Source organism: Tachypleus tridentatus, chromosome 11 (genome assembly GCF_004210375.1).
Source record: "Tachypleus tridentatus isolate NWPU-2018 chromosome 11, ASM421037v1, whole genome shotgun sequence".
In the NCBI taxonomy this organism is placed as follows: domain Eukaryota; kingdom Metazoa; phylum Arthropoda; class Merostomata; order Xiphosura; family Limulidae; genus Tachypleus; species Tachypleus tridentatus.
This window is the reverse complement of record NC_134835.1, coordinates 20898503-20911832: the sequence shown is the minus strand read 5'-3', so window position 1 is coordinate 20911832 and position 13330 is coordinate 20898503. Positions and strand designations below refer to the sequence as shown.

General features: G+C 35.9%; 1 protein-coding gene across 1 annotated transcript; it reads left to right on the top strand.

The window, feature by feature from the left end:
• The first annotated feature begins 922 nt into the window (after positions 1-922).
• Positions 923-11534, top strand: LOC143231736 (uncharacterized). Its single transcript, XM_076466359.1, has 4 exons — positions 923-979; positions 2125-2312; positions 7858-7992; positions 8824-11534. The coding sequence occupies exons 1-4, from the start codon at positions 947-949 to the stop codon at positions 8987-8989; spliced, it is 522 nt and encodes a 173-aa protein (XP_076322474.1). The 5' UTR covers positions 923-946; the 3' UTR covers positions 8990-11534.
• Positions 11535-13330: the final 1796 nt, after the last annotated feature.

Genomic DNA, 13330 nt, shown 5'->3' with positions numbered 1-13330 from the left:
TATCACATTGCCCTCAGTCAGTGCACAGCGATACGTCTACGGACTTCTATTACTATCAACCGGGTTTCGATACCCGTGGTGGGCAGAGCACAGATAGCCCATCGTGTAGCTTTGTGCTTAATTTCAAACAAACTATTATCAAATCTTCCTCTATATAACGCCCCCCCCCGCTAGTACAGCGGTATGTCTCCGGATTTACAACGCTAAAATCAGGGGTTAGATTCTCCTCGGTGGACTCAGCGGATAGCACGATGTGGCTTGTCTATAAGAAAACACACAATTCTCTATATAATGAGTCAATTAGATGTTATGAACATTAACGCACTTTTACTTTCTATTATGATCAGTTTCAAAAATTGGTGATTCTCATTTCCTAGCACGAGTGCGCCTGCAAGTTGTAATGTGTAATAAACGCCAAATTTTGGGAATACGTTCTGAGAATTTGACAAATTTTTTGCTACTTTTTTATATTTTTCTTTCACTGTTATAAAATTTAGTTCACAGCCACCTCTCAGAAATTTATTTCGTTTTCTACTGTCTTACCAAAGGAATTTGTTGCTGAATCATCGTGAAAAGGAATGGACTGTCGCTGGTTAAACGATACTGTTGACTAAACTCTGAAACACAGATATGAGTCGAAGGACATTTCAATATTATATCTTATAAAAAAGTATAGGACAGGTGTGTTGCTTACGTCATCACAATCTCTTTATACACGCACCATTAACAGTGTGGTTAGCAGGTGTTCCTCTCTCATTGTTCGTAGGAGCACGTGCTATGGCTCACGAGTGTTTATACTACGCTTGGTTCCTCTTTAGCCGATGAATTAAGCCCTTCTAACACGCCCCATTTTCAGCCTGTACTATATTCTTTAGCGAATGGATATTAATGTATTCAAAGTTCGAGACATTAATGGACTCCTAGCTTTTCCTTCTGATCAGGAGATATGCAAGACACGTTTACACTTGCATCTTGTGGCGTACGTATACACGCTGAAAGTACTGTAACTGATTTAAATATTTGAAAAAAAAAAAGTCAACTTCAATAGAAAAAGGCTTCGTTTTGAGAAATCTGTAGAATTTTCTGGAAACTCTCTAGAAGTAAATGAATAATTTCAACACGTATCACGCCCCATCTGTCTGTCCTAAACAAACCTATCACTTACTACTTTTTAATGCAAGTTATAACAGTTGCTTTTAGGCTGAATTAATCTCTTCATAGAATAGTTTCACCGACAGTTTGTTATTGTTATAATAATTCTTCAAAACAACGAAGACTAACGCTGAAAGTAAGATACGTTTGTATTTATAGAATTACGTAAAACGAGCTCAAAAGCAGCCAACGTTTGATGCTATGAAAATGTAGAATAAACAACTGGTTTTCTTTCACATAGCCATGTAGGTCACAAAAATAAGGCTCTAACAGCTGCATGAAACAATGATATAACTCTTAATTCGGCCTGGCATAGCCCGGCGTTCGACTCGTAATCTGAGGGTCGCGGGTTTTATTCCCCGTCGCACCAAACATGCTCGCCCTTTCAGTCGTGGAGGCGTTATAATGGGACGGTCAATCCCTATTCATTGGTAAAAGAGTAGCCCAAGAGTAGGCGGTGGGTTGTGATGACTAGCTGCCTCCCCTCTAGCCTTACACTGCTAAATTAGGGACGTGTAGCTTTGCGCGAAATTCAAAAAAACAAACAAAACTCTTAATTTCTGAAAAACTCAAAGTAAAAAAAAAAGTCAAATTCATCAGTATTTATTTTTTTCCAAGAAAACGTCTCTCTTTTTTGGATTATCATGTTACTATGGAAACCCTAAATGTGCATAATATCTTACAAGAAATAAGTGCTATTGTGCTTAATGCCACTAAAAAGAAAACGAGAGAGATGACTTATGTAATTATTAGAATGGTAATTTCTGTGTGGTTAGTTTACCAAACGAAATGAGTGGCACGTATACTACATAGCAGCTAACATATTATTATTATCTTTGCAGACTTAACCGAGCTCAAGAAAAATTTTAAATACATAAACTAAAAGTGAAAACAAACATATTCAAGACGGTCATTATTTTTTTTTGTTCCATTTCACGATATCACTAACTGTATTGAGCTATTCTTTCGCAGACTCTACATCTAAAAGGTAATGGAATGCGAACAGGCTGGAACAACGCAGTGGAAAAATTACTGTTTATTAATCACACCCAGTGTGAATGTCAACCAATAAACAATCGGCCAAGGATACGAGATAATCCGCTTCAACCAATTACAAACAACAGTCAGTTTCAAGGTCATCCAAGTGAGAAAAGATCAAAGTGAGTTTTGGTTTTTTTTTTTGACAGGTCGCGCTAAAGAGTATAAATGATTTATGGGGTATTTATTTTCCTCTGGCTTTAGTAAATATAAGAATAACTATCATTAGCCGTCTTTGCAATGGCACGAGATCAAGGATGTAAGACGCAGGAAAAAAATATGAAAATAGAATTGGGGGGGGGTGAGACAAAAAATGTACTTCTTATATCCACGTGGCACTGTAGGTAATAAAATGATCGTCTTACTAATCAGAAATGGCCATCTGTGTCACACCGTGCATCCACTGAAATAATCTTATCAAACATTATCTATTTTAATTTTGCAATTTTTGTACACATACATATGATATGAGCTTGCTTTCTTTTTAGCATTATCTTAAAAATATCGTTGAGCAGAAGCTGTGTGTTATGGTTCATTTTTTTACGAACATGTCAAATGTCATTTCTTGTCGTTTTGCATTTGCGGCAAAGCTACTAATTCTATTTACTACTTTACCACCCTCCCTAACTTTGAACTATTGACCAGAATGAAAAAGCAGCACCCTATCACTTCCTTTCCACGTTAAGGGATTTACGGTTACTCTTATAACGCATATACAGCTTTTTGAGTGCTAAAGTTTCCTCACCAACTAGCCAGCTCGAAAATTCAGAGCTCTACCAAAAGGGCAACCCATGCCTCTCAATCTTAACATTATTATACGTATCTATCATTGTAGTCAGTTACAAAGACAGCCGAGGACCTGAAGACAATAATAGATTGATTTAATGAAGTCTTATAACACTGTTATCTTCAAAATCAATAATCTTATAAAAACGAAGTACCATCCTTTCCAAAATGCGTCTTTGAGAAATTAATAAATTTATTTTATTTCTTCCAAGAAATATACGTTATATTTTATTACAGAACTGGTTTGGTTGGTTTGTATGTTTGTTTTTGAATTTCGCGCAAAGCTACTCGAGGGCTATCTGTGCTAACCGTCCCTAATTTAGCAGGGTAAGACTAGAGGGAAGGCAGTTAGTCATCACCACCCACCGCCAACTCTTGGGCTACTCTTTTACCAACGAATAGTGGGATTGACCGTTACATTATAACGCCCGGCTTAAAGGGCTGAAAGGGCGAGCATGTTTCGTGGGACGAGGATTCGAACCCGCGACCCTCAGATTATGAGTAGCACGCCTTAACACGCTTGCCCATGCCGGGCAGGTTTGGTTGGTTTTACAAAATATATACTCAAACTGTGTTATATAAAAACAATTATCAGCAAATCTTTCAAGTAATCTCAAACAGCACCTACCAGAGGGCGCCTTTTGAATGCGAAGCAATATCTAGGATTGATTGTCTATTCAATGATATCAGAGGGTTTATGGTTTGCATAGCGTTACCGCAAATCTGTGCTCTACTCTTGGGAGAGGTGTGAAAATCATATAAGAGGGACGATAGAATTCTAATATTCGATTATATTCCACAGTTGTCTGCGTGTCCTGTTGTCATGCTACCCTGCTTCTAATTTATCGTTTAAAAGCTTTGTGTTAAAGTTCTAAAACGTGTCATTAAGCAACTTTTAACGAAAGTACGTTTTCAAAAAATAGACAATCCTTTTAACAACCAATAGGCTTCAAATAAAATATCTTATTCACAGACACGTTCAGCTCACGCGGAAGACGTGTGGAGCTTAACCTCCTACCATTTTCACTTAATACGGTGGATATTAAGTAATAATTGGTCTACTAATTCGTAAGTTATAAGCGAATATATGCAGAGATTTTTCTCAAATAAAGGTTTAAATACGGTTTTGAAGCGATTTCTAGCAATAACATGGCTTTTAAAATACACTACTCAACTAAACGCTACTTTTGTTATTGAAACAGTCTCATAATTTCCACTGAAAGACGCCTTTTAACAATAAAACAGCCATAAATAATGTCTGTTGAACCTGTATAAATAAGGCCTAACAGCGAGTGTGTTTTCACTTTGTTATCATTTTGTAATTTCGATGCTGAAATAGCTAATTACGAACGTCGTAATATATACTCCTAAACATCTAAGTATCAGTGAAATGTATAATTTCTGAAAGCCATCGTTTAATCGGTGCGGAAAAAACAAAACACCTCGGATGAGATGGATCAACTAGGCCTACATATTTCACACGTGTATTTAAGTAGTTGTGGCCACACGTTGATTTGAAATTATTAGTCATGGAAAGATCTTTGTAAATAAGTAATTTTTGGATAAACTAGTATTCAGTAAAAAACTATAATATACTATTTATTATATGAAATATATTATATCAAAACTAAAAACATAACGTGTTTGATCAAAAGAAACTCTAAACCTGAATAAACAAAGGTCCAGAAAAGTGTGACATTGTCTACAGGAAAATTATGACCTACAACTCGTTATAATGTGTCGTGTTTCTGACAGTAGTATGTTGGAGGGGCGAGATGTAGCTATTATTTTCATCAGTGGTCTTATATATAAATAAAGTAGTACCCCATTTGGTGCTCGTATTTTGGAGAAAGGAAGGAAAAGTAATTTCACGAATCGTATTATTATCCGTTACGCCCTTAGTTACAAATATTTGTAAATGTAACCTATGACCCTATAGTTTTGTAGGGATGACTATTATTGAAAGAGAGGGAGGTCATACCGAATTGTCCAGAGATTACGTTACGAAATAATTATCTTTGTAAGTTTTACATAAAGAATAATTATAACTAAAGCAGTTTGTATGTAGGACATTTGTAAGGTTCCACGAAGTAATATTGAAGTTGTTGGGTTTTATTTTGATCGTGTAAATTTGTTTAAAAATAAAGTTTGCTCGTGTATCGTTATGCACAGAACTACACTACACAATGGGCAATTTTGCTAAACCCACCAAGAGTATCGAAACACGGTTTTTTATAAGTGTACCCACTATGTTTGTTTGTTTGTTTGGAAATTTCGCACAAAGCTACTGAGGGGCTATCAGCCGTCCCTAAACACGGTTTTTTTACCTTTATGAGCATTAATGAATAGCGCGACGGGGATAAACCCGCGACCCTAAGATTACGATTCGAACGCCTTAATGCACATGCCATGCGGGCAATCACTATGAAGGCAGCCGTCTTAGCTTGATGGACATCGTATTTTGAAATTAGTGAAACGCTATACTGCTTCTGTACTGCCCGAGTTAAATTGCAACATTTTAGTGAGTAAGCCATTGCAACGACTTTAAGTATTGGCGAGCTAGCCCTTCTGACGTCAGAATCGAAATAATCAGTAGAACATTGTATTGTGACCTTACTCGTCGGTTTATTAATGTTTTTTACTAAACTGAAGAAGGTCTTAATAGCTTCTCCAAACCTTTATAAGGTATTTATAAAAGTCTCTTAGATAGTTCTAAGCGAGATTCGAGGCTATGATGACCAATACGTAATATGCGTTGACTATTTTTCCCGGTCCATCCCTATATACTAAACACTTCCTGATAATAACCTAATTTCTGTCTGTTATGTACATCCTGAAAGTTTAATCGTTGTGAAAACAACCGTGTATTATAGTGTTTTTATCAAAAGTATATTATAGAAAAAAATTCTCGTTTTTCTATGTCCTAACATTTTTCATTATAGACATCACTACCGATTCTTCAGTCTTGTGTACATTGAACGGTCAATCTGAGAAATGTGTTGGTTTTGTTTCTTGACTTTCGCGCAAAGCTACACGAGGGATATTTGCGCCACCATCCTTAATTTTGCAGTGTAAGACTAGAGGTAAGGCAGCTAGTCAACACAACCCACCGCCAACTCTTAGGCTACTCTTTTGCCAGCGAATAGTGGGATTTTCCGTCACATTATAACGCCCACACCGCTGAAAGGGCAAGCATGTTTGGTGCGACGGGATTCGAACCCGCAACCTTCAGATTACGAGTCGAACGCCTTAACCCACCTGGTTGTGCCAGGATAATCAGAGAAGAAAAATTCTTTTCTGAGGAAATTTCACAAAGAAAACACAAGGAATTCCTTCTTCGTCTGATTGAGAGAAATATTTCAATGATATGAACATAAACCTGAAAACTGCATGGAGAAAAACGTACTTGAGTATAAATATATATATATATATGTTGTTGTTTAGCTTGTATATTAAAAGGAAAATCTACATGCGTGATTTTATTATACCATGTCGAATAAATTTATTTGAATTGAATATCCTCACTTTGACTCTTCTTATAAGAATTATAATTCTGAAAAAAGCTCATTTCGGTAGCAGTTTTCCTTGCGACAAGAAAATGTCAAGGAAGGGTGGCATCCAACGGTAAAACTTTCCGTAGCTGCTCAGCGAACTTGGACGCTCTACTGTGTATCGAAAAACAAACAGTTTTGCTAACAGTGGATTGTAATCAGTGCCAGTTGATTAAAAACAAATGCAAGGCCATTTTTTTTATTAAATAACGTATATAATGCCACAAAGACGTAAATGGCCCAATAAACAATTATACTGCTCTTTGGTTTGACTGCACATTACATTCATTCATTGTTCACTATTTTTAGGGAAATTATCGTTAAACTCCTAATGTCACATGACAGATGTAGGTTACGGAAACAGAAGTAAAGACATATGTAGAACTTTGAGGTGTTTTCCTAACTGCTTTTGCTAAATTTGTATTACGTTATATAATGGGGTATCTGCACTATACCTTTGCATGGATCGAACTCAGAATCTTAACGTTATAAACCCAAGAGCTTCCCACTGAGCCACCTACGTTATTATTTTTATTTGCTAATACTTTATCTGTTTTACAGTTGCGTGTGTGATATATGTTTGAGTTACAGCCACGTGATTGAAGCTGTTTCGTCACGAGAAAGACAACCCTGTAAGATGTTAATGAGTAACTTTAACTTCTGTACCTCACTTCGTCAAGCCTCCCACTCATACAGTGGTAAGTCTACGGATTCACAACGCTAAAATCAGGGGGTTCGATTCCTTTTCGTGAGCTCAGCAGATAGCCTTAAGTGGCTTTGCTATAAGAAACGCACACACTTCCTCAAATATTTTCCTGTATCAAGCGCTTATTCTCTCATAATAAAAATCTGTGTAATTACTTCATATATATATAATAATCGCACATTCTAGAAAACCCAGCTGTTAACTGTAGAGAAATTTGAAAGTGACACAAACACTTAAAAGAAACATTTTAAAGTAGGATAACCAAAAACTCAGCTGCCAGTTGTAGAAACATTTTAAAGTAGGATAACCAAAAACTCAGCTGCCAGTTGTAGAAACATTTGAAAACAGTCCTGCGTTTTTTGCCAGTAGTGGATATCCCGTTTTATCCATTTAGATAGTGTTAAAGAACTGAGATGTCTAGGTTCAGGTTTTAAATAAAAATCGTAATGATAAGTATCCCCTAGTAGATAAGCGTTAAGTTTAAAATCCAAGTTTCGATTCCTCGCAGTAGGCAATGTGCAGATTGGCTATTGTGTAGCTCTGCGATTAAACAATTAGCTTGTATCAAATAATGACTGTAAAGGTTAAACTTTTTTTTATTTTACCAATATTTTTTGTCACCAGGTGTCAGGAATGCCCAGTTCCTTTCTACAGAAGAGAATATCCCGACGGCAGATGCAGTTGTGATTGTTTTGACCGCCAGAAACCGTGTTTAAGAATCAAGAGAGGACGAGACGCCATTGCGGATATAGAGAGAAGGTATTTTAATGATAAAAAACTGTTTATATCAGAATATAGAAGTCTTCGTAAAACAACATTAGTTTTTTTGCAGTAAAAGTAGTTTTAATAATTATATTTCTAAACACTTGATTATCATGAGCGTTAGTTCGTTTGAAACGAATAGTTAAAGACGTTGGTTTTTTCATCAAATTTTTATTTGATTTTAACATCATTTTTTACCGAACTACTTTCAGAAGGACAGGAATATGTGGTGTCGCAGGCCCGGCATGGCCAGGTGGTTAAAGCACTCGACTCGTAATGCGAGGGTCGTTGGTTCGAATCCCCGTCGCACCAAACATGCTCGCCCTTTCAGCCATGGGGGCGTTATAATGTTACGGTCAATCCCACTATTCGTTTTCAAAATAGTAGCCCAAAAGTTGGCGGTGGGTGGTGATGACTAACTGCTTTTCCTCTGGCCTTACACTGTTAAATTAGGAACGACTAGTGTAGATAGCCCTCGTGTAGCTTTGCGCGAAATTCAAAACAAACAAACTTATATTGGACAAGTATTTCACTGGACAATTTTAATTCGTTTTGCAAATTTATCTGACCCATTTACTTTACAAATTATATTAAAACAAAACATTTAGATAATTTAGCCGAATGTGAAAGATAAATTAGCAGTAGATAAGAAAATAGCTCCAGGAAAGTCTACCTTACTACGAAGAGTTGTGGTCAGATGATGGTAAAAGACAAACAAAAATTGGCTTTGACTCTCAGTCATGTTAATTGTTGTCAATAGTCAACATATTAAGAGTATTTTAATATGTGTGTTATAAAATGACGTTTTAATGTGTCTGTTTCCCTTAGGTGTGTATTGGCTGGTTATTGTCACATACCAGATTGTGAATATGGACCTTATGACGCCACCAGTGGAAAGTGTCCAAAACGTCCAGAGGACTACACGAGAAAGAAACCCCACGAACGTGGTCACAGCCACCACTATCACAGATGGGCCTTTTTTGAACGGGATTAGCAGGTCTGAGTGAAAGTATGAGAGAGTTACATCTATATGCCTAGTCTACATTACTTTATATACCCAGGAATTCAACCATGCGCTGGACGTATTACCGAAATTCAATCAATCACAGCTTTCACTGCCACAAAAAACAAACTCAACAGACGTGATTCAAATATGCGAAGTAACGAGATTCAAAATACTTCTCAGAGGAGTGCGATAAAAATTCGGAAAAGTTAAAAAAGAAATGGAAAAGACATCAGTTTGGACAAAGTTTATCCTACTAAAACTGTATTGTATTCGTACCCGTTGCTGTTCGTACTTGCCTGGTTGCAAGTGCATACGTTCAGCAGGACAATTGGCGTGAGTTTCATTGTATCAAAAGAAGTGTTCCATTAAGTGCGTGGTCTTATTTTAATCTATTGATGTTTAAGTGGTTTCTATTGAAAACTGTAAACATTGTTAGTTTCTTATATGTATGTATATTTACTTCGCTCTAAATGTTATACCAAATTATAAAAAACAAAATCACCCCACTTGAGTGCAAGGTTCGTCCATGGGAAAATCTTACAAATGCAAAAGGCTTAGGTCTATTACATCATTTATAAATATAAATCATTTTTCCTCGTTGAACTATTTAAAAGATCAAGGTATCGCTGCATTGGGTCGTTTGATGTCAAAGTTTATGACTCACTGGATCATTTAAATATTAATTATTGTGGTAACTAAACTGTTTAATTACACTGCACAACAATTTTTATGAAAAGTTTTTGCTGATTGTGACAGGTACCTGGTGGGTATGTACAAATATAGTTTTGGTTTTGCTTCATCACGTAGGATTTCTGAGAAATAGACAGTTAACTGTTTACCGGCAATGACGTATTCCATTGCGTTTATGTTTCTAATACGCTATTAAGTTCAACATAATTAAAAGTGTTTTGCTCCTGATTTTCGTTTGTATTCAATGTCCGGTGTATCACGTTGCAGTTTCCAACAATAGTCAGCAAGCATTGACGGATTCCAGTTGCCCTGATATCGTTTTTCCATTATAGCAATGTCCTGGTAAAACTGAAGATTTCAATGAAACGGTACGTGATGGGTAAATTTGGAAGTGATTTTCGTGATCAGCAGCCAAAAATCTATGAGGAATACCCAACAGTGTTCAAGAAGCAAAAACTTTGTTGTGCAGTGTTGTTTCTGTCAAGTGGCTAAAGACCAAGGTTTCTGTCCAGTGGGTTATTTGAACACCGATATGTCTGCCATCTGGACAGTTTAAAACCTGAGGCTTCTGTCAACTGGACCATTTAAAGATAGGGTTTTCCTTCAAAGAGACTTTGTTGTTTGTTTGTTTTTTTTCATTTCTGTGTTGTATAATAACCCTGAAATAGAATGGCATATATAATTATCAAACTGACTACCTTAATTATCAATTGTATTAAGACCTCAAGAGAATACAGTCAAGTATACTTGAGATTCAAGACACTATGAAATGACGCTGGTAGAACCACCTCAAGACATTAAAGGTAGAATAGGGTGTAAGACACTTTGAAATGACATGGGTGGGATTAGTTCAAAACAGTAAAAGTTAAGTCGAATGTAAGGCACTTTGAAATGACATGGGTGGGATTAGTAAAGTTAATTAGCATGTAAGACAAAACAGTATTAGTTCAAAACAGTAAAAGCTAATTAGCATGTAAGACACCTTGAAATGACATGGATGGGATTAGTTCAAAACAGTGAAAATTAAGTAGAATGCAAGGTACTTTGAAATGACATGGGTGTGATTAGTTCAAAACAGTAAAAGTTAATTAGGATGTAAGACACTTTGAAATGACGTAGGCAGCATTATTCAAAAATGTTAAAGGTCGTTTGGAATATAAAACACTTTGAAACGACATGGGTAGAATCTCCGAAATAGTAAAGATCGAAGTAGAGACCAGACTATGAAGAAACGAGCATAATCAGTTAGTTATGGTAAAGAAGGATATAAGACACTTTGAAACGATGTAGGATGAGTTAGTCCCAGACAGTATACGTCGAACCGGATCTAAGGCACTTTGAAACAACATGGATGGAATCAGTCCAAAACAGTATGGCTTCAGGAAATGCAGAACACTAAAACAATGCAGGTAGAAAGAATCAAAGACAGAACGAGTCGTATGTGACTTAAAACTATTTGAAACCACATACGGTAGAATTGGTCCAAGTAATGCCTGACTTAAAACAATCGATCATTTTAAAAGATAAATGTTGTACTCGTGAACAAGATTTGTATGAAAGAACAAACAAGTTTTAAAAATATTAAAATTATATCGAAATGAAAAATATGTTAATATAATGAGTATCCACAAGGGGGAGAACACTGCCGTCCTCCACTTCCCAGATAATCATTTTTATCTTCCCTAGTTATAGCTTTAATATCATTTTGTCATCTAACCTCCCACCCCCTACCCCTCTGTAATATCTCTCGCGCATGACCATGATAACCCCTTTTCACTATTTTGGATGTTGTTAGGTTTTACAAACTATATTTTGTAATTAAATCGGTTAATACACAAGCAAAGAATGTTGTTGTTGTTGTTTTTTAATTACTCATCAGAACTTTATGTTTTAGCTATATTGTCGTTTTGGATAAGATTTACAGTTACGAAAAAACTGTTAGCCACATTCTCTTATCATCATACGTATGTCAAACTCTTTTTTTTCAAGTGACATTTTGAATATAAATGTCATACTTTTTAACGTACTATTTTGTAATATTTTGGTAATTAAAAAAAAGAACACATTATTTTTATAACCTTAGAAACAAATATAATATAAGGTTATTATGATAATGTTCATGTTTACAGATTAAAAGGTAATGTTTTTATAACATTAGAGTGAGTATTACACTATCCTTTTAAGCAAACGTAAATCATTTTGAATTCGATTGATCGTTTATTTATCGACTGTAGTGTTCACTTACACCTAAAAAGTAAACAGAATTTTTTTCGATGTTTCATTTACGAAACTAAAGTGGTTATTGTAGAGGCATATTCATTTGTTGGCTTTTAGCACCCACTTGAGGAAACAGAAGGTGTCTAATGAGAAGAAGGAAGTCTTATCAGTTGTTTACTGCATGACTTCGCGTGTGGAATGCGGTCAGTGTTAGGCTAAACAAACTACTGTACCTGATCTAAGACTTTTAAAATCTTGGACGAACAACCTTCAATGAATGTTGAATTTCAATCTAAAAAAAATTCTCAAATTCTGAGCAAACAGCTTTGGTCTCTATGAAATGTTGATCTTACATAACAATTCAAAACTCCTGGGCAAACAGCCTTTGTATCTGTTAAATGTTGGTTTATTAATCTTAAAATTCTGGGCAAGCAGTGTTGGATTCTATCAAACATTGATGCGCCTGAAATTCGCAGATTTGCTTTTGTTTTTCAGTCTTGAATATTTTGAGTGAGTAAGATCTGTGTTGTGAGAATTTGCTGAAGAAAAACAAATGATCCCAGGCCTGATGGTTAAGGCACACGAAACATGCTCGTCTTTTCAGCTGTGAGGTCGTTATTATGTTACGGTCAATCTCACTATTCGTTGGTAAAAGAGTAGCCCAAGATTTGGCGGTGGGAGGTGATGACTAGCTGCCTTCCCTCTAGTCTTACACTGCTAAATTAGGGACGGCTAGCTCAGATAGCCCTTGTGTAGCTTTGCGCGAAATTCAAAACAAAGCAAACCAAATGATCCCACTTTGTTTGCTGTCACTGTAAGATCACTCATACAAATACGAAATGAAGATAATAACGGACAGTATACTAAATAATAATTCATTGTTAAGTTCAACTAGATATGTATGTGGTAGAAAATTAATTACTTAATAAAAATGTATTTTATCCATTAACATTTTCTTAATTACTTAACAACACTTCAGATTCAAAGCTTAAAAAAGCTCAAACAAACACTTTCTACCCAACGTAGTTATAAAGAATCAAGTTACGATGTGGACGTAAAAGAAATGCATCTATCCTGTCACATTTTGTCTTAATGATTCATTCTATGAGGACCTCCGCTGGTACAGCGGTAAGTTTACGGATTTACAACGCTAAAATCAGGGGCTCGATTCCCCTCGGTGGACTCAGCAGATAGCCCGATGAGGCTTTGCTATAAGAAAACACATTTTCTATGAATAACTTCTCAGGATATTAAAGACGGTTGATTGGGATACATGGTTGTGAGGAGTGGTATGTTATCTTACCGCTAACATAGTTTTGAGTATTTGAATGACCAGTGACAAGTATTTTTTGTTCGTTTTTTTTTCAGTTTCTTATTAACGTAGTTAGAATAGATGCTTATAATAAACCCACGAGCCATACT

Coding starts and splice junctions, on each gene's coding strand:
- LOC143231736 (XM_076466359.1), top strand. CDS start 947: ATGCAAGACACGTTTACACTTGCATCTTGTGGC. Junction 2,313..7,857: donor CCAAGTGAGAAAAGATCAAA/GTGAGTTTTGGT, acceptor TTTTGTCACCAG/GTGTCAGGAATGCCCAGTTC. Junction 7,993..8,823: donor ATTGCGGATATAGAGAGAAG/GTATTTTAATGA, acceptor TGTTTCCCTTAG/GTGTGTATTGGCTGGTTATT.